The sequence below is a fragment of the Manduca sexta genome, chromosome 25 (assembly GCF_014839805.1).
Source record: "Manduca sexta isolate Smith_Timp_Sample1 chromosome 25, JHU_Msex_v1.0, whole genome shotgun sequence".
NCBI lineage: Eukaryota > Metazoa > Arthropoda > Insecta > Lepidoptera > Sphingidae > Manduca > Manduca sexta.
Genome location: NC_051139.1, coordinates 14,989,322 through 15,015,357, shown reverse-complemented (window position 1 = coordinate 15,015,357; position 26,036 = coordinate 14,989,322). Strand labels below are relative to the sequence as shown.

General features: G+C 39.4%; 3 protein-coding genes across 7 annotated transcripts in view; all 3 read right to left on the bottom strand.

Annotated features, from left to right (window-relative positions):
- LOC115441489 (U2 snRNP-associated SURP motif-containing protein) overlaps positions 1 to 12,395 on the bottom strand; it is a 36,196-nt gene extending 23,801 nt beyond the window's left edge. The window contains exons 1-8 of the mRNA XM_037442690.1: positions 12,079 to 12,395; positions 11,535 to 11,628; positions 10,659 to 10,851; positions 10,187 to 10,379; positions 9,753 to 9,918; positions 9,306 to 9,469; positions 8,477 to 8,542; positions 7,901 to 7,944 (exon numbers count right to left, since the gene is read on the bottom strand). Of these exons, the coding sequence (XP_037298587.1) occupies positions 7,901 to 7,944; positions 8,477 to 8,542; positions 9,306 to 9,469; positions 9,753 to 9,918; positions 10,187 to 10,379; positions 10,659 to 10,851; positions 11,535 to 11,628; positions 12,079 to 12,153 (995 nt within the window). The 5' untranslated portion in view covers positions 12,154 to 12,395. The remainder of the gene's footprint in view (positions 1 to 7,900; positions 7,945 to 8,476; positions 8,543 to 9,305; positions 9,470 to 9,752; positions 9,919 to 10,186; positions 10,380 to 10,658; positions 10,852 to 11,534; positions 11,629 to 12,078) is intronic.
- On the bottom strand, positions 1,194 to 4,674 carry LOC115441490 (zinc finger CCCH domain-containing protein 13). The gene is made up of 8 exons (XM_037442695.1): positions 4,502 to 4,674; positions 3,951 to 4,137; positions 3,498 to 3,760; positions 3,082 to 3,298; positions 2,728 to 2,884; positions 2,110 to 2,228; positions 1,688 to 1,759; positions 1,194 to 1,483 (listed from the first exon to the last, which is right to left on the bottom strand). Exons 2-8 carry the CDS (start codon positions 3,974 to 3,976, stop codon positions 1,273 to 1,275), a joined length of 1,065 nt encoding a protein of 354 aa, XP_037298592.1. The 5' UTR covers positions 3,977 to 4,137; positions 4,502 to 4,674; the 3' UTR covers positions 1,194 to 1,272.
- Positions 12,396 to 12,973: 578 nt separating the features above from the next.
- Positions 12,974 to 26,036, bottom strand: part of LOC115441488 (beta-arrestin-1) — a 103,920-nt gene continuing 90,857 nt past the window's right edge. For 2 of the 5 annotated variants that reach the window (XM_037442691.1, XM_037442692.1), the window contains 11 exons: positions 25,769 to 25,835; positions 25,029 to 25,139; positions 22,514 to 22,574; positions 21,595 to 21,737; positions 20,150 to 20,376; positions 19,609 to 19,741; positions 18,947 to 19,107; positions 17,828 to 17,971; positions 17,302 to 17,388; positions 16,935 to 17,066; positions 12,974 to 16,558 (listed from right to left, as the gene is read on the bottom strand). In XM_037442691.1, the coding sequence (XP_037298588.1) occupies positions 16,471 to 16,558; positions 16,935 to 17,066; positions 17,302 to 17,388; positions 17,828 to 17,971; positions 18,947 to 19,107; positions 19,609 to 19,741; positions 20,150 to 20,376; positions 21,595 to 21,737; positions 22,514 to 22,574; positions 25,029 to 25,100 (1,248 nt within the window). In that variant the 5' untranslated portion in view covers positions 25,101 to 25,139; positions 25,769 to 25,835 and the 3' untranslated portion in view covers positions 12,974 to 16,470. Of the gene's footprint in view, positions 16,559 to 16,934; positions 17,067 to 17,301; positions 17,389 to 17,827; positions 17,972 to 18,946; positions 19,108 to 19,608; positions 19,742 to 20,149; positions 20,377 to 21,594; positions 21,738 to 22,513; positions 22,575 to 25,028; positions 25,178 to 25,768; positions 25,836 to 26,036 lie in introns of all 5 variants that reach the window. The other 3 variants (XM_037442693.1, XM_037442694.1, XM_030166297.2) reach the window with 2 other exon arrangements.

Below are 26,036 nucleotides of genomic sequence, written 5' to 3'. Positions count from 1 at the left end.
TTTATGCATTTATCCAGGACATAAAGTAACCTACAATATCTTGTGTAGGAAAGACAAAACCAAAACATTTCCGCATATTTAATACTAGTAAAGATTATAAAATATAGGTAAAAGCATAAATATAGGTGATATAATCTACTTCAAACAGCGGGATAATATCTTGAACCACATCAAGCTGACATTAAAATGAAATTAGGTTTCTTATCCTAACCTAAACTTGGATTTTAGCGCCTTATTAGTGCCACAGGAAGTCTCTTAGAGTACAAATGTATCAGGATATCACAGATACTAAAGGACCTATTGTCATCACGTGGCCCAACGAGAATTTACATACGGACCACCAAGCTTTTGTAAACCTAGCTGTTTTCAAAATGACAATTTAAGGAAACTTTTCCAAAGATTACTTGAGCTGTATGCTTCACTAATAATAATATTTAGTTAAGTGTGAACTTTTTATTAAAATAAATAAACCGATTTTTTTATAACTTTTATAGAGCCTCCAGGTCAATGAATTCACGTTGCGGTCTGAAGAACTATAACGTCTTTGTGGCTCGGATAAAAAAAGTTAAGTACCTAGAGTGAGGTTAAAAGTGAACTCAGTTTGTATCACCAGTACATCCTCATACGTTCCTAGCCATACCCTATCTGAACTGACGATACCATCCATGACCCAATATTTTATTGCGATTCTAATCCATTTGAAATAATCGGAACCCAGCAATGAAATATTATTTGCGATTCCTCAATGGTTAAACTGATATACAATAGATCTGCAGGCGGTCATGCACCGAAACTTCTATATCGACAGTAATTTGATGTTCAACATTGCCTATAAGGCGATTTTAATCAGTTTTATACGTCTAAATGATCATTCTCCAGGGGGTGCACGGACGACTACCAAGTTGAGCTCAGAGTTAGAACCGCTGGTCTGGTGTGTGTGTGGTGGTCTCAGAAAACTCGAATACTAAATTGAGTACTAAAACTTAAATACTAAATTGAGTTATGAATAACCTCTTGCCACAATAATGTAATCTTCATTGTAAAGGGCTATAGTCAGTACTCAGTGCCAGACTCACAAAACGATAGTATTTTCACGTATCAGTACAAACTAGTTTCAATGTGTTGATCATATCATATTGCGATTTACTACATTAACATTTGCTAGAACACTTCTGTGAAGAAAATAAAACAACTTCTGATATAATTTTCGATATATTTTATCTTACAAAAGCGATATTCTTAATTCGTATTAACGCCATCTACCATTAAATATTAGTACTTGTATTTGGCGTGTTTGCTGTGCTTCCGGTGGTGGTGTGCTGGAGGCGTGGCGGGCGAGCGTCTTCGCCTCTCTCTTTCTCTCTCGCGTTCGCGTTCACGCTCTTTCTCCCTCTCTCTATCTCGTTCCCGGTCGCGCTCCCGAGATCTATCGCGGTCTCTTTCCCTATCACGTGATCTCGAACGGGATCGACTTCTGCGATCGCTGGGAATAAAAAAGGTTTTAAATATTTAACACTGCTACTTGCTTTCACGTAAATAATGATTAATTCTAGAATTTTTACCTAAATTATGATACTGATTATTTATTTATAAAAAAAATCTGTATAACGAAACTACCGAACATTGACAGAATTACTGATAAACGGTGGAAGCTGTAGTATAAAAACAAGGATATAAAAAATAGTACCTGTATCGAGATTTCTTTGGTGGTGGTGACAACGACGGTTCCCTTGATTTTTTAGACTTTTTGGATGATGTGCTGTAATGCAATAGATAACTTTTATTATCGTGTATCAAACTGTTTAGTATTCTTACAGAAGATGCTATAAATCGAGAGTCGGTTTTTTACTCGTCTGTTTTTTATATTTTTTATAACATGGGGCATAAACGAACAAATGGATCTTCTTGGAATCCGAATTGAGATATTTTCGTATAAAATACAATTACGGCCGTTTCCAATAACCGATCCAAATAATAATCAGAACAAATATTTTTTTTATATCCTTATAAATATAAAAGGACTAATTTGGCTTGGTTTAAAATCACGGGATCGGATAGAAGATTCTGATGGTATTGATTTTTGAAAAGGGCCGTTAGTGAGGTACAGACGTGGAATACTCGTCGTCCTCGGCGGGCGAGCGCCGGCGCAGCTCGGGCGAGGCGGTGCGCTCCTCGCGCCCCTCGCGCGCCTCCCGCGCCTCTCGCGCCTCCCGCGCCTCCCGCGCCGCCTGCCACCAAACACATTGTATAACGATTTCGTAACAACTCTAACTAATTTAGACATAGGTTCAATAAGGTGAAACAGTGTTCATTTGAGGAAGTATGAGCACAGAGAATGAAACTATTTGCCAAAATAAATTTTATCAAACTGATAGAAATAGCTTTGACGTTGTTTGAAATACTGTTTGACAATCACAGGCACATAGGTGTAAACACCCAAATCGGGCACAATTGATTAGGGTCAATAAATGAAGTCCCACGAGTTTCATGATTTTGACACGTGCTGTCACATTTTTTTGACATTTCTAATATGGGAGTCCAAATTGCGTGATGGTGATGGCGTGTTTTGCAGGCAGAAAATTTGGTGTAGTTACAGTAAACCATTACGATTTGTTGGCAAATAGTCTCTAACAATGAAACCCCTGGAACACTTTTATAAGCTCCTCATTTAATTTATTTATCAATAGCAAATTTTTTGAGTTACGTAATTTACTGTTGACCTCTTACCTTCTTGATGAGTTTCCGCCTGTAGTGCTGTATCTGCTGATGCTGCGCGAGGCCGGGCCGGCGCGCCCTCACGCCCGCCTCCAGCTCGTCCGCGTACTTCAGCACGCGCACCTCGATCTCGCGGAGGGTCTCACGTTTCAGACACTGCTCGTCGTTACTGTCGTAATATTTAAAATAAATACATATTTAAACGATTGAACATAATCGATTCAGTACATTCATGATATATAAAATCATTGATATTTCCGTACGAGGTATATGTTTATTATGATCAAGCGCAGTGGGTTTAGCGATTATATTTGGTGACTTGTTGACGTAATGTACTGTTTATAAGATTGGCAGCAGGGTGCGTACTTGTCGGTGTGCATGTTGGCGAGTGCGGCGCGCTCGTCGTCGTCGTCGTGGTGCGCGGGCGGCGGGCTGGCGGCGGCGGGCGCGGGCGCGTGCGCGGGCGCGGGCGCGGGCTCCACGGTCTCCCAGCGCGACGGCACGAACCCCGCCGCCGGCGCGCGCGCCTCCGCCTCCGACCCGCCCTCCAGCTCCAGGGGAATGCCGTCTATGTCCTCATCCACTGTCAAAAACATATTATTTTTAACATGTTTGACATAATTATAGTGTTGAAAATAATTTCTTGGTTAATGTTAATTTCATTAAACAATAAAAAAATATTAGTTGTCACCTAAAAATAAGTTACTTTTCCTAGTTTTTTTTAGTATATTATTTTGATATATTACATAGTATGTAGTAAGTGTAATGTGTATCGTGTATACCGGGCACGCCGTCGATGTCGGCAGTGGAAGTGTGCGTGGCGTGCGCGATGGCGGGTGCGTGCGCGTGCGCAGCGGCGGGCGCGTGTGCGGGCGCGTGCACGTCGCGTGGCGGCGAGGCGGCGCAGCGCGGCGCCGTCGAGCGGGCCGCGCGTGCCTCCCTCCCACGACTCCTCGGAGGCGGAGGAGCGCGCGGGGGAGGCGCCGCCGCTGTCCGCGCCGGACCCCGCCGCCGCACAGCTCTCCGCCTCGGGCGCCGCGCTAGTCTACGCCAAACAAAATATAGCGCTCAATTATTTCTACTATTTAATAACTGTCATTAGTCAAAAACTTTACATTATTATACCAGTGTCTACTGATTAAGAATAAAAATGAAAACATTATCAGTATCTATATTATATAATTTAACAAAATAACATCGTGAATAAGAACTCTAATCAAAGGCTCACCACATACCTTATCCTGACCGAGGAATACGTCATTAATATGCAACAGGAAGTCGGTGGGGTAGACAGCCCAGTCGGCCCAGGCCTGCAGGATGCGTGTGACCCTGGCGCGGAAGCCTTCCTGCTGCAGACGTGAAGTCATGCGCGCCCACGCCAGGTGTGAGTGCCGCATGATCTCTACCAGTCGCTGCTGGAAACTGAACATGACGCGATACTTTATGTTTTGTTTTTCAAAAAAATTATAATATTGGTTCTAAATCAATTGAAAATCTTTTTTCTCGATTTTCTCGCCTGATCAATTCTACATAAACATACAACTTTTCACAAAGTTACCAGACTTTGTTCTCGAAATATATATGAGATATGAGTATATCCTTATATTAAATTAACTAAAATAATATGATAGTCATAGGCTGAAATAAAATAGAAATATATTACAAGTGTATTTAATTTAAAATTGTGATTTCAATCGCAACTTGATAAGTTTTATATTGTTCTCATAAACCTAATATTATTACTATACTAATTTAGGAGCAGTTTGAGGTTGTGTTTGAGACTCACGCGGCGCGGAAGGCGCTGGCGTTGGTGAGCTTGGCGCCGGCGTTGTGCAGGATGTCGGAGAGCAGGTAGAGTCTTGCGATGCGCTTGTGCGGCGGCGTGGAGTCGCCGGCCAGCGCCTCGGCGAGGCAGGCGGCGACCTCGCCGGCCGCCTCCGCGTGCTCCAGGCACCACGCCATGGCCGCGCCCACCGCCGCGCGCGCCGGCGTCAGCGACCGCACCAGCTCCTCCAGCCGATCGCGCTGGCTACACACACACACATACACGTCAGCGACCGCACCAGCTCCTCCAGCCGATCGCGCTGGCTACACACACACACATACACGTCAGCGACCGCACCAGCTCCTCCAGCCGATCGCGCTGGCTACACACACACACATACACGTCAGCGACCGCACCAGCTCCTCCAGCCGATCGCGCTGGCTACACACACACACATACACGTCAGCGACCGCACCAGCTCCTCCAGCCGATCGCGCTGGCTACACACACACACATACACGTCAGCGACCGCACCAGCTCCTCCAGCCGATCGCGCTGGCTACACACACACACATACACGTCAGCGACCGCACCAGCTCCTCCAGCCGATCGCGCTGGCTACACACACACACATACACGTCAGCGACCGCACCAGCTCCTCCAGCCGATCGCGCTGGCTACACACACACACATACACGTCAGCGACCGCACCAGCTCCTCCAGCCGATCGCGCTGGCTACACACACACACATACACGTCAGCGACCGCACCAGCTCCTCCAGCCGATCGCGCTGGCTACACACACACACATACACGTCAGCGACCGCACCAGCTCCTCCAGCCGATCGCGCTGGCTACACACACACACATACACGTCAGCGACCGCACCAGCTCCTCCAGCCGATCGCGCTGGCTACACACACACACATACACGTCAGCGACCGCACCAGCTCCTCCAGCCGATCGCGCTGGCTACACACACACACACATACACGTCAGCGACCGCACCAGCTCCTCCAGCCGATCGCGCTGGCTACACACACACACATACACGTCAGCGACCGCACCAGCTCCTCCAGCCGATCGCGCTGGCTACACACACACACATACACATCAGCGACCGCACCAGCTCCTCCAGCCGATCGCGCTGGCTACACACACACACATACACGTCAGCGACCGCACCAGCTCCTCCAGCCGGTCGCGCTGGCTACACACACACACATACACGTCAGCGACCGCACCAGCTCCTCCAGCCGGTCGCGCTGGCTACACACACACACATACACGTCAGCGACCGCACCAGCTCCTCCAGCCGGTCGCGCTGGCTACACACACACACATACACGTCAGCGACCGCACCAGCTCCTCCAGCCGGTCGCGCTGGCTACACACACATCGCATGCATTACCATTCAATACATACATAATAAGCTACATTCGGCTAAGATCGGATAAGGGGTAAGATAGTATAACGCTAAAATACCACAAAGCTTTCGCTATTTTTTAGTTTAAGCTACATAGACAGCGACGCCATTCTGCCCCTATGACTGGGCAGAAAGGAACGGTGTCAGTGCCTATGTATATACCGGATGACGGATTTCGCTCTTCTTAACACTGATCGGGACTTTACTTGATTTTATGGACCTTATCATTATCAGCTTTAGAAGCGTTATTAGAACGAAATTCGAACTTACCCTACAATAGTACAAAGGAACCAAAAAACATTTCCGATAGCAACAATTAACATTAAAATACATTTTACCATAGTTTTATTCTGTAAGTAGGAAACGGTACTGACTATTAATTTAAGAGACTTTCCCGTCCACACACCCACCACTACAAATCTTGTAAGCCAAGATCAGCAGTGGCATGCATTTTATGACACCGAGTAGTGAAGCTCGGCGACTCTCAGGGAAAACTAATTTGTCCTTATCCCGCAACAACATAAATCAAATAGGCAGATAGGGAGCAGTTGGAAATATTAGTTGTCCACTTCCTTCCATAGCAAAGCGGGAGACAAAATAAATAACTAAGGAGGAATTTTAACGTCAAGTATAGGAACGTTTACAACTGGATAAGCTAGTTATAAAGCACCACGGATAAAATTAAAAGAAAGGGTCCTATCACATGAGCTGTTAGATTTGATTACAATAATAGGCATGGCAAAAAGCCGGAAAGCACGGAAAATCCGTCGTCTCTACAAGGTCCAAGTAGTATACAACCCTAGATGCTATTCGCATATTGTTTTGCACACGGTACTGACTTGTTGGAGAGCGTGCCTCGAATGTTGTCCTTGGCGTCCTCCTCCTCGACGAACTCGTCGGGCATGCCAGCTGTATACAAGTTCATCACTGGCGGCCGCCACACTGAACCACCTGATCCCAACAAAACAATTTTTTTAAGCTATTTATAAATGATTTTTCAAATCTGTAATGACAATGTTCGTTTTAAATACCAGTAAGACTGTAAAACAGAACTATTCTTTACGTAATCAATGCCTTAATTTGTTTTTTCAATTACCCCGTGTAACCCTTCATAGTTGACATTTATAAATATGAGTAACATCAATAGTATTTTTATTAAACAAAACTAACTGGTCGCAAGAACACATTGGATGCAGGCCGTTTTCGATAGGTCCGTCTGGAAATCTTTTGGGGAGGCCTATGTTCAGCAGTGGACTTTATGTGGCTGATGATGATGATGATGAAACAAAACTAGCACTACGGAAAGTTTCTCGCAGCCCTGATGTCCAAAACCGTATTACAATTGCTTCAAACTAGAGTAAAACTGTCACTTTTATGCTACCAGTACCTTTAAACATACGGAAGTCGTCGAGGGACCACTGCTTGGGCGAGTCCCCCTGCAGCATGGAGAACAGCTTCCATCGATAGTACACATGTGCCGGCGACTGGTTCTCGAACAGGAAACGGAAGAACGGGTTGTTGATCTCCTTGTTCATGATGATCGCTTCGAACATAGGACCTTCGCGGATCACGAACTCCACCATTCGATGGATTAGCATGAGAATGTTCCTGAGGGAATTATAGAAAAATTAAGAGTAAAAATATTTTTCAGTCACAAAAAGGTAGAAAGAATGAAAATATAAAGTAATAAAGTGTTTTATTTCTATAAAAAATAAACATAAATATTAAACGAATAAAAATATGATACAACAAAATAATATAAAAATGTATGATTATATGTACTGTAATGATTATAAACGTATGTATTGATAATTATATTTTGACGATAGTAGGATAGATTTATTTCTATTACATCATAGGATATAAATACATACGAATTCATTAATAGTTTGAATATTTATTATGTGGCCTTTTTAACCGACCAAACTTAAGTTATAAAAATTATCCGCATAAAACTAACACGCTATACTTTATAACAATTAAAATACACTCACCTCTCCGTGGGTACCACAACTTTCACTATAGATTGTGATAAAATCTGAAATATAGTATTTTAATTATTTCACAATTACCGCCTTACTGATAAACATTAGGGCTTGTGGCTGCAAAGTCAGCAAAGTATATTTCGTCATATTAAATTTTAAAGGCCGAAATATCCATGATTATTAATTATTTTTACGTTTTTCTTTCAACTGCGAGAACTAATCACTAACTAGACGTGAATTTAAATTCTTTACTTGCCAATACTTGTTTAGTTACCCAGATTAAAGGTGAAACAAAATGTATGAAAATGGACCTTGAGGTATCGCCTTAACGACTAGCTTTTGCCCGCGGCTCCACCCACGTGTTTAAGTTTTCCGGGCTAAAGATTGCAACAGTTTTCATTACTGCTGTGTTCCTATTGGTCATAGCAAATGATATATAGCCTTGCTTGATGAGTGAGCTATACGACACTTAAAGAATTTTTAAGTTCGAGCCAGTAGTTCCTGTGATTAGCGCATTCAAACAAACAAACAAACTCTTCAGCTTTATATAATAGATGTATGTATGTATGGTAAAATATAACTGACCTGTTCGTAAGTTTCCCGATCCTCTGGATCACTAGGATAATACTCGCCAGGTCTCACGCGCGGAATCTAAAAATATATATTATGTTTAATTCTAACGATATTTCTTTTTTTTATACTTGCATATCAAAGTGACCCACTACACCTGATGGTAAGTAGAGTGGGGCCCAATAGAATGTCGACTGACGAGAGATGATTACCCCTCGGCAGTCGACAATTATGCCGACCTATTCGAACCGGACATACACAGGCTGATCCCGGACCGCGACACACTTACGTGGGCCACTATGGCGGGTTTCAACACCTTGTATACGGTGATTGCTAGCAAAATATAATAATATGCTGGTTTTATTTTAAAGGCTATCTGTATAAATCTTTGTAATTTAGTAAGTTAAAAAACAAATGAATAAAGCTTATATAGACCGGACTACAAACTGTTGAAATTAAGGAATGGCATACGAGGTTCAATTTCCACATTCTAGATAAATAAGGGGCTTCAGAGATGATGCCTTTAGACAATCGTGGACGCTAATACAAATAAAAAAGTATGGGAATGATATACCCTATCAATAAGATAGATACAGTCTCCCATAAATTTTATTTACGATTGTCGAATGGTATCTTGTTTAAGTACCCTGTGTAGCGACAGCGTCGCACATAGTATCACGTAGATGCTTGGATGAGTGTTAACACACGTAAATCACTTACCACATTAGTATATAAGCACAATTTGTACATAGAATACATCAGACCAAATACCAGCTCGTGTCTCATTACATCTTGCCATAAAATAATGGCAAACCTGCATTATAGTTTAATGGTCGGTGGGTACCTTGTTGATGAGGTGTTTGGGAGGCTGTGCGTTGAAGGGCAAACCGGACGGTGGCGGCGGCTTGCTGGGCTGCAGCAGCGCCGGCGGGATGTAGATCGGCACTGGCGGGATCACCACCGCCTTGCCCCATCCCAGCTTCATCTCGTAGCTCATCACCTCCTTACCTACAGGGGACAGTTCGCAGTTAGAACTTCATACTATTTAAAGAACTATGTTTCTATATTCATGGCATATTGAGTAGTGAGAATCTGCATATGACCAAGCAACAGATAATATAATGTTTTTCAATTCGAAGAAAAAGTTGAGATACATATTTTAATCTCAAAACTGTCTGAAGATGAAGCAACTCACTTTTAATATCTACTCATTCAGAGCAGTATACTCTTGTTAGAAGAAAAAAAACTTGACAAAGGAAGCTTCATTATTTAGTTTTGTTGAATCAGTTACCATTGATGCATCTCAGCGCTCGTTCACCATCCTTCCGCGACATGAACGCGACGAAGCCGCAGTTTCTGCCGCGCGCCTTCTCCTCGTCGGAGCGCGGCCACATTATCTTGATGCTGGCCAGCGGACCGTACCGCCCGAATATCTCCATTAGCTGCTGCTCTGTTATCTACAAACAATATGGCAGAGGTATAGTTCAAAGTTAGAAGATATAAATGTATAAGCAGTTGCTATGTCTTTAATATGGTCAGTCAACATCACCACTTTGTTTGTTTCTGATATTAAAGGGAAATCAACAAGTGCAGGTAATCATCAGACAAGCTACTGGCCTATTCTATTGTAAAACTATATAAACTTTAATGAAAAATTATAGAAGTTGTCTTAATTTTACACATGGTTGTATGAAATAGATGTATGTATATGTAAAGAGTAAATACCTTAGGGTTCAGGTTGCCCAGATACAGGTTGGTGGTGTTGGGGTCGCCGTTGTCGTAGGAGCCGACGTCGGGCAGCGCGTCGAGCGGCTCCACGGGCTGCGCGCCGAGCGCGGCGGGGCCCACACCTGCGCCCGCGCCGCGCTCGCGCAACACATTCTTGAACTTGTGTCGCTCGTTGCGCTCCTCCTGAATCCTGGTAATGAAAATAATTATTCTACACTTATTTTCACATAATTGATTACACCCAATACTGATAGTGATATTAAGTATTTTGCATATTTTCAGCTTATATACAATCAGGAATTTACTGCAATTATAGAAACATCCTATTCAATTTCAATTAAAATATAGATATACATTTAAATTTATAGCTCTGCAGATGTAATTCCTAAACAAGGAAATTGGCAAATACAAATTAAATGCAGTTAAGTTTTCATTTCCATTTACATCTCAAGAGTGTTAATCTACATACTGTCTCAATTCCTCTTTGAATAGTTCCAAGTTACTCTTCTTCTTGTCCTGCCCCTTCTGTTTGGAGCGCGGGCGGCCCGGCGGGTCCGACTTCAGTGCCAGGCTGCGGATCACATCTGCTTCCGAGTGTGTGCGCTTCTCATCTATCCGTGAGACTGGCTTGTAAAGTTTCCCACGTTCCGAGGTGTCTTCCTCTACAATAAAACAAGGATGTTTTTAAGATAATTGATAAGATGTTTAATCTTTACTGGACTGTGTTTTGACACACATATATCTGGTTATTGCAATACATTAAGAAGTAGCAATACCGAGATTTCAAATTACAAATTAATCACAGAGAATCTTTATTGAATCTTTGTCAATGATTATAAAAGAGGTATACAGTTTGGTAGGTTTGAGTTTATTGTGTTCAGACCGACAGACAGACACAGCAGGGACTATGTTTTATAATATGTGATGATGGATACAAAGATATACATTTTAATTTATATGTGCACACTAGTTTGCAAACAAAATGGCAATAAAATTGTTTACAAACATTTTGATATAAAAAATCTTGCCGCCTTCATCAGTAATTGTTACTGCATAAAATGGAAAACAGAAAGACTGAGAAACACCATGAGGACCAAAACAATATTACAGGTTTAAACAAAAATGCGACAATTGGTTGATATAGCTAATAAATTGGTCACTTTGTCTAATATGTCACTTTATTCAGTGTCATTGTAAGAGGTATGTTTACATAGGTGTTTATATAGATCTTCAAGCAGGATCTTGCCATTGGGCTGTTATTACCAATGGGTCAGATTTTACTGTAGCCCCTACTTAGGTGAGTGGACACTCACTAAGTGCCTATATTAAAAATATGGTTACTTACTGCGAGCTCCTGCATCATATGTGCCTGCTTTCACCCAGACTTTGCTGGTGCTGCTTGGTACTTCTTGAAATGTCTCCACAAACTCTTTGAATACCTACAATCATGATGAATATGTGTAATTTAAAATAGGTAAGAGACAAACCACAAATGAAATTTATTTATGGACAAAAATCAACTTGTAGAAAAGAGAAAATAATGTAAAGTTACAAACATCAGCCTAATTATAAATACTCTTGTTTTGTGTCAAGGATAATAGGACGCTAAAAGATTTAATTTACGTCCATTCCCTTCAGGGTAGTCCAACAGGACTTCTACATTTCATTAAATTGTAAATAAATAATTGTTCAAAGGTTGTATATTAAAAAGCTTTCTTAGTCAGATTATAGTACCACAAACATCTTCTGTCAAAAAATACTATGAGCCTCTTTATAAAAGGTTTATTTACCTTTCGTAGCACTTAAACAAGATGACTTTACCCGAGTCGTTATGTGTTTTGACAAGGAATTAGTTCCTTTTGCCGAAAAACAAATAGATCAATACATACATGCGCCGCAGCCTCTTCCTCTTCTTTTTTGCGGAGTTCCTCCAACTCCTTCTTAGTTAGGCCTCTAGTGCTCATGTTGTCCGGTGAAATCTCTACAAGAACTAGAAAAGGATTTGCGAAAAATCCATAGAATATGTATGCCAACAATGTTTTATGGTGGCTCCAAACTACTAAATCTGCTTAGGGAATTACACTTAAAGTACATATCTATCCGCAATTTTCTAAAATCTCAATCATATTATAAGTGTAATGATACACAGCAAAATAAAACTTACATCAACAAGCTAACCTAAAATGCACTGACATCCGAATGTCAAAAAGATTCTATGACAGATTAGAAAGTAGTGATGCGCGATTATGAACAATAGTTTTAGTCGAATTATTCGAATGATAAATCATTGGACTCAGAATGTAATTGTCATGGATGTATAATCGAGTCAAATGTAGCAGCGATAAATAAACTGTTTTCTTTTTCTGTACACTATAATTTAGTTTTGTTTATTACTTTTCTTGTGAATGTAAAATAAATAATAAAACTACTAATAAAAATGTCTAATATCTGATTAGTCTAATCAGATATTATGAGAAGTATCTAATATACGTCAGAATAAATTTCTAATTTACTCTCACGATCCCCCAAGTATATTTATGTGTTATTTTCACAGACCTCGAAAATCTGACTTCAAAAAATTTGTCGTCTTATTTTATGATGTTCTAAACTCAGAATGAATTTACATCAGATGTTTGGTTGTCTTTGGTTGTTAACTCGGAAAGAATATAAAAAACGATTATTTTCAGGCTTTCAGAAAAATATACTCCTGAATCAACACCATCTCCAAAAAATAACGAAACATTCGTGATTTGCCTACGATTAGTTATAAAATAAAAAAAACACTTGGTTACATATTATTTATTGAAAAAGTATACATCAAAAATGTTTCGATGTAAAATTAAAAAAGAAGTGCGCTTTGCCATCAGTGTTTCTGCATTGATTCAGCATCGGTCGGCGGCCGCGGTAAGGCTCCTACATTTAACCACAATTTAATAGACATCCAATTTACAACTAAACTCTCCACGCGGCCGAAGAACGCTGCCTTCATAATGGCTTTAAAATTACATGAGCTGAAAATTTTACACAATTAATTTTACAGCCAAATAGTATCCGCATTATATCTGATTTAAGAATGTGCAAAAAGTGAAAAATTAGCCTCATGACAAAAAAAAAATAAACTGGCAAATTGTACTTAGCGTTGCGCCAACCTAGGCCATACTGAGAGCTGCTACCTTTTGGCTGTAAACCCACTGCATCGTCTTTTTATTTCATCCTACATCAGTAATACAAAACGTTTATTTAAATTTAATACTTACATTCAAAATACATAAATAATACATTCAAAATTTTATAGCAACATAAATATTGAATAGTTGTTAGACGCATGACGCGCCCATACGCGCGTTACAAATAAAATCTATATTGTAGATAAAAAGCCAACAAACAAGATTTTACAATACGGCCCGTAATTCCATACTCTAGTCTACAAATTACAATAAATTACAATTATGATAGAAATGACTAATGAATTATATAAAAAATAATCGATTAATGTGGAGTACGTTTATAAGCGAATATACAACAAAGAAAAACATTCTGACAACGTCATCTTTTAGCAACTATTTGAATATATACCAATACATGAAAATGTGACTCGATTACCGACTTATCACAGCCGCATATCTCATAAATTATAATCGATAAGTAAAATTGATAGTATATCGATTCTGTATCTCGATGACGTGACATTATAATCATCGTAAATTACGTCTAAAAACGTACTCGTATAAAACCGTAATTGTTCGTAAAACATTCGTCGTAAACAAACAGGAATAAATAAACTGAATCCCTACCATTGATGTTACAAGATTAAAAATACTTTATTTTTGTGCATCGTAAAGCTTATTGTACAATTAACATGCCACATAATTTACACAACTATTACTGTACACATTGAACAAATGTACATAATAAAACGAATATCATAAGACTTGTGTGTATCGTACTAGAGACGCGACGTTACCAACTTCATAGCCATCTTTCAGTTCGCTAGTGACGTCCAACACATTACGAGTATTTTTGATTATCGATCATAACCGTCTCTTTCTTTTATGTAAATATATCTGAAAAAGAAATTGATGAAGCTATATTAATTGGTAGCGTCGCGTTCTTAGAGACCACATTACATTTATCGACACCGACGGAGTAAGCTATAAACATACGTACCTAAAACATACAACGACATAATATTCCATTTTTATTAATGATTTATACAATTATTTATAATACGCCTGTAAAGTGACCTGTTATTATAAAAATATTCCGATGAATTGTTCTCCTTACATTTAACAGAATACAAATGATGCGGTTATGAAACTGAAACGCGATAATTATATTCTATGAAAATAAATTTAAAATAAAATGAATGTTATATACAAGTTTGTCTTTATGTAGTATCGATTATAACTTTATAATTAATTGTCGAATCATCAAACAATGACGCGACCGGGATCGTAGTATGAATTGTACTAAATGACGAACATTCGCGAAACGTCCATCGTATTAACAACAGACGCTCTTAGAAACTCTGAAACTGCAAACTCGACCACAAACACTCAACTTGCTAATCATTTATTTTCACTTAACACTGCAATAATACAATACCAGTTATATCAGACTTGCTAAAAGAGAAATCTTAATCCACATCAAATAGGATCACAAAAAATATCGATATCGATAATTTTCGTCGTAAAGATTTCTCCTTTACAGCTTATCGCAAACATCGATCCATTTTTAAAATGTCAATACAAGAACAAACAGTAAAATCAACGTACATTTCCCTACAACGAGACATGATATAATTTATCTAAAAGAGTCGATATAAATTCTTTATATAGAAGGCCACGTGCGGAGGTCGCTCCAGGCCCGATGTTAATAGCCGCGGGCCATAACTCGCGTTTTAACAAATATAGTTCATATTCCAAAAGTAGTTCATTAAAACACTTTGATTAGAATAAAAAAATCGTCAACATTTATCGACAATTATGTGATAAATATATAATTGAATATAGTTCATACTACATAAATAGTTTTATGTAACGTTGTGATTTTAATGTAGAAATATACTTTTCGTCGATAATTATCTTACTATAAATCTCGATGCAAGAAATATGTGTTGTGGTTCGGCTATTATCATGTTGAGAGAGAATTCCAAATTGATGCTGCATCGAGACTTTATAGGTTAAGCTGTGTTTTAAATTGGTGTTCTACGAGTTTCTGTTGACATGGCATAGTATTTTCACCCCAAACATCAATAATAAGTTGACTGAATATCGCCTATTGAAATTAATGAACGAACAATTCTTTATACCTATTAAATGCATCTTCGAACATTGTACTAAACGTGACTACGCAATTGATCATTATCGACATCATATAACGCAAGTAACATAATTGTACTCAAATAAATGTTTTAAAATTAATTCATATACATAGGTACATAGAATATAAAACGTTTTACTCAAATAAAGACGCTATACACCTACAAATAATCGCCATATGTGCGCCGTCTTGTGCGATATCATGGAACTAAACGAAACGTGACGTATTTGTTAGCGTGCAAGCGTCTCGCTGCGAATACTCAAATCCTTCATTATACACTGTACAGAGACTATATGTGTTTGTGTGTGGACAGATTTATTAAATATAATTCGTTTGTAAAAACTCACTCTATGCGTAATTCGTGTATATACGGAAAAAATGTTGCACGTTAGAAACGAAAATCGCATGACAAAAAATCAACATCATCTCTTCCATATTAGCGGTTGTGACTTCAACGCCTAATATAACATTAATAAACATTTGAATTACATAATAGGCACGTCCGTGATTCACAATGCCGTACCATGCCATACAAAATTGCATAATAACTCAATGACGCTGTCGGACGACGGCTTCGTTAAGTGCACGTGTACTTGAAATGTACTCGCTTTGGACGCAGGGACAGAGCTGCCTTGTGCGTTACTGCTGTTTTGTTAGAGTTAAATATATTACACGTGTGAATTAGATCATCGGCTTCGCAAGATGTCGTTATAATAAGGTCGATGTTTAATCAGACAGGGGATTGTTAGTTAAGCGGCAGTCAGCTGAAGTGTTTGTTTGATACAGCCATCGTCGGCGCTTCGTTCTGGGCGAAGCATTGTGAAATAATTTCCTATGGTAGTGGTGCCGGTGGGGCGCGTGCGGGGCGGCGGGAGCGGCGGGGGCGCGGCGGGGCGCGGGCGGGGGCCAGGTGGGGCGCGGGCGGGGGCCGGGCGGGGCGCGGCGGAGACGCGGCGGGTTCAGTTGTCCGCATCGGCGCCCTTCAGTCGCAGGCGGGCAAAGTCCTCGAAGATTATGTCGTCGTCTTGCTCTTGCCCGTTCTCATCCCTGATGGTGCAGAAAATTGGTAATTTAAAGCGTGCAGATATAAGACATATAGACATTGTACTTAAATATAAAACTGTTCCCACAAAGTATGACAGACATTTTTGCAGTCTGGGTAATAATACCAGAAAGTTATCGATACCTTGGATGTCGGTACTCGACATTGTGTACTCGATACAATAATACGCTTTATCGATAAGCGGATTATTTTAGTGACAGAGTATTGAACCTTAGCAAGTTACTGTTTCAAACTGCTACAAAAATATTTTTAACATAGGAAGGGGTAGCATTAGTTAGACATGGCGTGTTCATCGACAAGTGTGTGTGTAGTGCAGTGTAGTGTGTAGTTGGCAGCATATAGGATCTGAGGAGTAGTTACGGCGGCGGGTCGAGCTGTATGAGGTCGTGGTCGGGCGCGGCGGGGCGCGCGGCGCGGGCGGCGCCGTCGGCGCGCGGCTCCTCCTCCGGCTTCGGGTGCATCAGGATGAACGGCAGCTCCGCCGACAGGTCGCTGCCACACACGCACAATACATTTTAAACCTTAATCAACTATGGATTAGGGACTCGAACGATACGCCCAAATATGGCAAACGTGTAAGCAATTACTTATTATTTGAACGCACTCTAAGACCTTAGATTAGACTACTCAAAATAATAATTGAAAATAATACTATACTATGACGCTAACATGATTATACGAAAATCCTGTTATACCTAGTAAAATGTTACGTGATAGATAAACTTACCCTCCGAGTGGTCCTAAACACAATTTGACCTTCACTTTATACTGCACTATGATACCTAAATTCTCACGCTGCGATGGATCCGCAATTCTGAAAACAATAACATCACCTTCAATATTCAATACCACCGAAACAAAACACACACATGTCAATATTAGTTTATAAAAGTATGAAAATAAATTCGATACATATTTTTTAAAGTATCGATAGTCTTAATTCAGAAGAATCATAAGGTTGAAAATACAAAAACAGGTGCCAAATATTCAGTTCCCTCCACCAACAATGGACGTCCATCGTCCATAGACATCGATAATGCTGGATTTCACGTGGATTACTCCTTTGTAATTAATAACTATAACTATAACGACGGTCGAAAGGAAAATTCACGTAAGCGACATTTTGTTCGAAAAAAAATTAACTATTTAAAAAAACATAGAAAAATTTTTAAATATGTATGAAACTTTGTGTCGCAGAAAATGTCGCTTAAGGCAATTAGCCTTTTAACTGTCGATATGATAATCTCACTAACAGCGTGCTGGAGGCGAGGTTGGTGTCCTCGTGCTTGAGCTGGCCGTCGAGCGCGAGCCCCCACTTGTCCTTGTTGTTGGCGAGCAGCGGCGTCAGCGTGAACACCTTGCTCAACGTGAACCCGGGACCCACAGGACACCCTTCTCTGTACACAACATGCAATACATTATAAAAACACTGCTTCAATTCAAAAATAATTCATTTCATTTATGTATACATTATGTCGCTTGAATATTTGACTTTATTTATTTTCAGATAAATGTCGTTAAACACAAAACATATTTCTTTATGTTGATGTACCCTCAAAAATAAATAAGTTAGAATAACTGTGTGGGGGAATCTAAGATTCAAAACTAATTTAAGTTAGTCACAAAATGCATAATATATTCTTCAAAAGTTGCTAAGCGAAATTGAATTCATCGTAACTGGATTGTAAGCGCAATATTGGGTACAAATGTTTTGCGGTAAATATTAACACAGTACATTGTAGTTGTTGAAACAAATAATATTATTAGCGGTAGGGGATGTTCGATGCTATTCTGCTTGGCCCATGCAATACACGCAAACACTTACTTACGTCCGCGATTTTAATTTCTTATTTGATATTCCGAAAAATGGTAATTTAATTATATTCTACACCTTCGAATTTGGTTCCCTGAATAAGAACAACAAGTTTAATTTTGAAAACCCAGGCCGAGACCAGTTTTTATAAGATAACATATTTTTTTAGCGTGTTTATTAATAACACAATTTTGAAATTGTAAACATAGATGCATTTTTCATAACAAAAAGAAAAAAATGATAACATATTTTATATTAACGGAGTAGATATATGTATAAATTTAATTTATTTTAATACTGACTTCGCAACGGCATATGAGTTGAAATTTGAAATATCTTAATAAATTTTATAGCGATTGTCTTATGTCGACGAGTCATATACAACACGACAAATCGTTGTCAATCATACAAGTATCTATAAATTGAATTAACATACCGATTCCCAATTTATCGATATACCCACAAATATTTTTACATTAACATACGACACGCGTAACTTCGATAATTGTAATATCGATATATTAGAGATGTTACGATGTAATCGACAATCGATACTCACTCGCTCTCCGCCTCGGCGACGGTGCATTTATACTGCGCAGTGGAGAACAGGCATATGTCCGCGAACTGACGCACGGACACCTTGATGCGTTTCACTGATCTGTTCGAGTTGTTTGCTATGTGCACGTTGACCGCTATGTTCTCACCGTGATGGTATAACTCCTGGCGACAATATCGATAAATAAAAACGTATTTAAAAATGGTGAGTAGATTTCTTGCAAGCTTTTTTGTATGGTCAAGGCATAATGACCCCACTAGACCTGATGGTAAATGGAGTAGGGTCCATTAGAATGTCGATTGACGAGAGATGATTACCCCTCGGCAGTCGACACAATTGTGCCGGCCTGTTTGAACCGGATCCTACCACCAGCAAAACAGAGCTTGTCGAGTAGGTATCGACGTAGTATCAATTTCTGCTAATTGCTACTAAGCATAATTGGGAAAGCACCCCGGACAAACGAACACTCAAAATATTAATTTCAAATAATCATACAATATCTAAATGCTACATAACATTTTTCAAATGTCTATGAACGTTACTGCCAATCTTACCACGCTTTATATATTTACGAGCACCGTGACAGCTACAATTTGCAAATGAAGGGTGACAGGAGAAAATTGAACTTTAGGGTGACATCAGGCCAGTAATCAAGACAAGTATACCTTGTCTAACGACGCCTCCAGGTACAGCTTGTTGGGGCTCATCATGAACTCTTTGGACACCTCCACGGAGGGCTGTTCGCCTTGTTTACTCGGTGCGTACATTATTTTTCTTATGGCTAACCGCACCGAGTTCCTGGAAACAACAAAAGCGATAACGTTTATGATGATCTTGTGGTAATTTTTTAACGTGAAATTTTATTAATGTTTGTAAATAATTTTACGCTTTCTATGATTATTCTAAAATATAATTCGTGTCTAAAAACATAATTATAGCAGCACACCATTTATAATTCAATAGCCTATTTGAAGCTTACTGCCATCACATGAGTAAAGATCATACAGAACACAGGCTTATACCACAGTAGATCCAGCTCAAACCGGTTTCTACGCCGGCAGTAGCGTCCGCGAAAGCTCAAGCACGCATCGCCGTGCTAAAGTATACATGAAACTCACACCTACTCTGTTCAGATCTTAACTCCTGATATACGCACATCACGCCTTTATCCCCAGAGTAGACAGAGATACAACCCATTGCCGGTACCTTTTATGTGGTTTATCATCCTGCGAGTCAGCAACAAACGCCTTCAGCTCATAGTCGACTCCGCAGGGCTTGCCGGTGTCACCGGGCGCGGGCTGCAGCGTGACGGAGGCGGGGCAGTGCGGCGGCAGTTCGAAGTAGAACGGGTGCGCCGCGGGGCCCAGCTTGCGCACGAGTCGCTCCTGCAGTCGCGTCAGCGGCCGCTTCGGCGTGCTCGTCGCCGGGTATATCTGGACACAGTTACAAGCTTGACGTTATTCACTTATACTATTACTTGTATGTGGAATGTTACTTTTTTTATTTTATGTTATTGACGAGCTTGCCGGTCGCCGAATGTTAAGCGATACGACCGCCCATAGACAGTAGAAATACCATCCGACACCTTGAATTACAAAGTATTTTTTTGCAGTCTGTACTCGCCGTCATGAGACATGAAATGTTAAGTCTTATTATGTCCAGGGCCCCTTATTCTGTATGATAGTGTAAACGCGTTACGCGGCCGTGTCATGTTATCTTCGAGAAACGTGCGTGAAATGGTATTCTGTAAGCCAAATTTCTATAGTCCTAAACATGACGCGTTGTGTTACGTGCTTGTGACGCACTGTTAAAATAACATGCGGGATAGAGAATAAGGCCCCAGTAGTTACACTGGCTATAATGTCCTTCAAACTGGAACACAACAACTGTTGCTTGCCGGCACAAATAAACATACAGTTACAGTACCTACCCAGGCGGACTCTCATATATGAGAGACCTACCACCAGTGATGTAATGGTTTTAGATTCAAAGTTTTGAGTTGCTACCGTTTATTTGATTGTAGTCGTTTGTTATTATAGTATGTAGATAACATTTAAATTTTTATAATTTGTTACACGTATACATTATGTGTCATGACAATTATGATATTTGATGTTAGCGGTTCTAAAATAAATAAAATGTGTAAGAAAAAATTGACTATTTTTAAAATTTTCATATTTAGTGCGTTTTATATGCGTTTTTTTTTATTACTATCTTCACTCGACTTATTTTTTTTAATTATAATCATGTTTCATAAAATACATAAATACCAAACAAAATAAGCGTCTAAGAAATATGTTTTATCGGCATTTATAATATTTCTCCTCATCAATCAGATACCACAAAGTGCGGAAGTGATGCGGTTTGTCCTTTACGTCTTAGTAACGATGTTATTTACCGACGGAAATTGTCAGACAGGAGCCAAGGAGGACGGATACTATAACTACCTATGCTACTGAGGACTACTTCGGTGGCATAGTTGTAATGCGTACGTGGTACGAATACGACTAGCGCACTGAGGTCATGCGTTCGAATCCCACATCGACCCAAAAATAATTTTGACTAGGTTTCTCCATCTTAAAAATTACTCAATTGCAGCTCGGAGTCAGGAAGTTAGCGGTGTGATACCCCATAGTTTCATTGCCACATACCTGTTCAGCGGCGAGGTACAGGTCCTTTCTGAACGTGAGCCCCAGCACGTCGAGGTCCTCGCGGCCGTACCTGAAGGCGGCCAGCACATGACCAAACACCTTTCTGTCCTTAACATACTCCGGGTCGATTAGGACTACGCCGTCTGGAAACAGGGTACGCAGTAATAAATAAATAAAGCAAAAGCATATGGTATAGTGTATGGTGGTGGTGATATCTGATAGTCCAAAGAAGTTCATGTTACATACCTATTATTGGAATCAGATCAAACAGGACTCAGAAACCTTTTCTTTTAATTTTTATCCGTGATGCTTTAAAATTGGATTTTCTAGTTATAAATGTCCCTATACTAGACGTTGAAATGCCTCCTTAGTTTATTATTTTGCCTCCCTCATTGCTATGGAGGGAAGTGGACAATTAATATTTCCAACTCCTCCCTATCTTACTATTTGATTAATTTCGTTGCGGGATAATGACAAATTAGTTTTCCCTGAGACTCGCCGAGCTTCACTACTCGGTGTCATAAAATGCGTCCTGGTCTACAGGATTTGCAGTGGTGGGTGTGAGGGCGGGAAAGTCTCTAAAAGTCCAAAGAAGTTCAAACAGGCCGTAATAATTGTATCGACTAGCGAGGGATAACCATCTCTCGTAAGTCTACACTCTAAGTGGACTCCGCTCCACTTACCATCAGATGCAATGGGGACACTTATCTGTGCCCATATAACAAATAGTTTTTGCCATATGATTATTTAAAGCTGATAATTTATATATTAGTAATAAGATACATTTTTAGAGTTGAATTATATCATGCCAATTTTCATTGTAATTTTAAAGGTATGGGTTCTAGAACAACAGAAAGACTTCGATATTAGACTTGTCATGTAATTCGATAACTAGTATTTTTAGTCAATTTATACTCACCAATCGGGTCTACATGTGTGATGTGGTCTACGAAATCTCTTTTCCCTAAATATACTGTGATCTGTGAACGAAATAGCACAACAATAAGTGAAATATATCAAATAAATTATTACTTGAAAAAAAATATTTTAAAAATAGACTAAAACATATAAAGCTGAAGAGTTAGTTTGTTTGAAAGCGCTAATATCAGTAACTACTAAACTGATTTTGATTTTTTTGTTACTAATAGGAAGCTACATTACTCTTGAATGCTATAGATTACTTTTAATCCCGGAAAAGCTCTTTCACGCTGGCGGAACCGTAGGCAAATCTAGTGTAATTATATAACTGAATGTTAAAATTTTAAAGTTCACTTAAATGCAAAAGTCACGAATGCGTAAAAACGAGAGCAACATCACAGAATGTTACGAATAATTAAACATTGGAATGAACTGCGCCTGTTATTCTAAAGTATTAGATATAATCCTCATAATGTTTAATTAAAAAGAATTAAAAAGAAACGGGATTCCGGTGAACTTCTATGTATAAAGTCTCGGATAAGCAAAACCTAAAGTCTATTGATATCTCAAATCAGTTACTTAAAGATACAGGTGTAGACCAGTTTGAAGCGCTCTGTTAAATATCGTTGCAAAATTTCTGTGTTAGCACCAACAATATTATATCACTCATTGTGTAGAATATTGTTCATACTTGTTATCCAATGCTGTGCCAAATAAAGAATTTTCATAATTAAATAACCAAACTCAAAGAAAAAAATCATTGTAATCAAAACGAATAGTACTGAATTTTATTTCGCGTCACAATTTTTCGTCGAGGTACGACGGCGAAAATACGGTAGTCATTGTCAACTCTTTCCAATAGTTTAAATTTGCAAAACTACCGCGGCCTCCCAAATTCCATCGGCGGTTTGGAAAGTAGGCCAGTTCCGGGAAACGTCCGACTAGCGACAATTTAATGTACACATCGGGGCCTATTTACCTGTGTTAACGAATGAAGCGGCCAATTTGAATCTTATGTCTGTTGTGCGGTCTCTAACCCCCTTATTCACAGACGTTTTTTCTCTAAATACGGAGTAAAGCTGTGATAACAAATCTGTTTCTTAGTGCTGACGGCATGTAAACCTTCGCAGTTCGTAGCCATAGGGCCGTTGTGATTGGCTAATATTAAGATATAACAATCACAACAGCCCTATACCCTGAGTAACAGAGTTATTATCACAGCTTTACTCCGTCCATAGATAAAACACGTTTATGAATAAGGGGGTAAGAGTGTACGCATAAGCTCATGGGTTTCTGCTTTAAGAGTTAAGCAGTGACAACTAATATGCTTTAGATAAAAAAAAGGCCTGATATCGATGATAATTTTAATTATTTTAAAATTTCGGCCTAGTTTTTTCCTCGCTAAAATTTAGTTTTACGGACAGTCGTACACTTAAAAATCTGCACAAATTCAAAAATTCAAATTGCCTTACGTTTCTATGCTGTAGACACATGTGTAGACAAAACTGTCCACAGACCAGTTCTACTATACATCAACATATCGATTTAGCAATCGGGTTAGTACATTAAACGAGTGCGGATGTGTAGTGCGATTGGTGAGCGGAAAGCCGCTGTGTCAACGCGGGGCGGATGTTCGGAATTGAGCTGAAGGGATCAGCAAACACGGAACACGCACTTTGTGAGTTACGTATGATTTATACAGAGTGAGGCTTAGATTAGCAAGAAAACTTATGGAAGTCTACGTCCGTGAACAATTTATACCATGTTAATAGTTACGGCATGAATATTTCTGCAAGTTTTGAAGCATGAAGGACTTGCGGCAAGTCGCATGTGTAGAGTACTAAATATACATAATATGGAAGCTTCTACGCAATATATTACTTGCTAATATAAACTTAGCCTTATGTACTAGTTATAGTTGCCAAATGGCAGCTGAAAATGTCTTGAGTAAGGACTCGATCTTTGCTTGATTATGATAAAATAGAATTATGATCGACAAATTATGGAAAAGTAGCTGAAATACTCTGCCCGACAAATAAACTATTTGTGAACCAAGCAGCCCTGCAAGTTGAACTCTATGTAGAGTATGTTATTTCAATAATTATATATAACTTAACTTCTCCGCCCGAGAAGTACAAGTCAGTATAATAAATCCATTAAGAACTTAATACTTCAGGGTGACAAACGCAGTGCATTCCTATACTTTGTTATATAAAGCCCTGAGTGTCGTAACTACTCCTCATATGACGCTTTGCGAGAAGGCTAGGCACCCCCTTACAATGTGATATAAAACACGACACGAATATCCATATCGTTTTATTGTAATTGGTCAAGAGAGTAACACGTGACTCACGCGCTAGCGTCTCAACCAATCACAAGCATCACAATTAAACGACACGAACGTAGAGGAGTAGAGGAGTAGAGGAGTAGTAGTAGAGTATAAATATTTAAAAGTTATAATACATTTCTCTCATCGTATTGCAAACTGAATGCTATGAATGCACTGATAAAGTTACCTTTCCATTCGGCGAACTCTTCTTGAAAACCCTCGTGGCTTGCCTCTGCTTGTTGCTGCCGGCGTCGTCCATTCTGCCGCCGCGTCCTCGCCACCACTGCACATCAGTGTTCTTGGATCATGCACAAATTGAGTGTTAGATGGCTTGCCCTTTGAATTATCATAATAAATGTACTTCACTATCATAGTTTTTTAAAGAGCCTTTTAACTATTAGGACAAACGAAAAATTTCATAAACGTTGATGACTTGTTTCAAAGACAATTACGACGCACCGTAACGGACGTTTGTATCAAGCGCCAATTGCTTTGACATCAAGAATCGAAAACACGATGAATTAATCGTCGCATCGGCGCTTTCATTTAGCGTCGTGTGAATAGGATTTTAATTCGAAAGAGCGTAATAAAGTATTACATGTAAAATTCATTTAAATTTTTTAAATGTTAAATCATTTGTGGGCTCGTTGACGGACGGAGTATAAAGTTGCTAAAGCCAGTAAAAATTGTTAAATGATTCCAAGGAATTACTGAGATATTCGAAAACATCTCTTAGAAGCACCATAGGTAGCTTATTATTTTAATCCAAAACGCAATCAAGAACTCTTTTACAAGTCGGTGTATTAGATCGTCACTCGTCTTGTACGCCGTCTCCGTAATAGGGCAATTAGTATTCTAGGCCTTTACCCGCGCCACCTTTACGTCAAGAAATGCTATTTAAAGTTATAAAACGTGATCAACACTTACATGAACCGCTGTAAGACTCCAGAGTGCGCGATGGCTGCCGACGTAGCGATGGTGGTATCACACCGTTCTGTTGACAAAAACAATCATAGCTTAATATAATAAGAACTATTGTATGTACATATAAGTATCAAATTCGTTTGCACCTTTTCTTTCAAAAACATAGATTACATAGATTCTTATAACAGTCCATAAAAAAGAGAGAAGAGAAATGGACTAAGTGCATAGTAATACACGATAAATTATTGTCAATTCGTTGGATACGGGTTAA

Bases quoted from the DNA above. Each gene is read 5' to 3' on its own strand.
- LOC115441490 (XM_037442695.1), bottom strand. From the start codon at position 3,976: ATGACGTATTCCTCGGTCAGGATAAG. The intron at 3,299-3,497 runs GTATACACGATA...TGTTTTTGACAG, and splicing joins CGACATCGACGGCGTGCCCG to TGGATGAGGACATAGACGGC. The intron at 1,760-2,109 runs GTCTGTACCTCA...ATTGCATTACAG, and splicing joins GAGGACGACGAGTATTCCAC to CACATCATCCAAAAAGTCTA.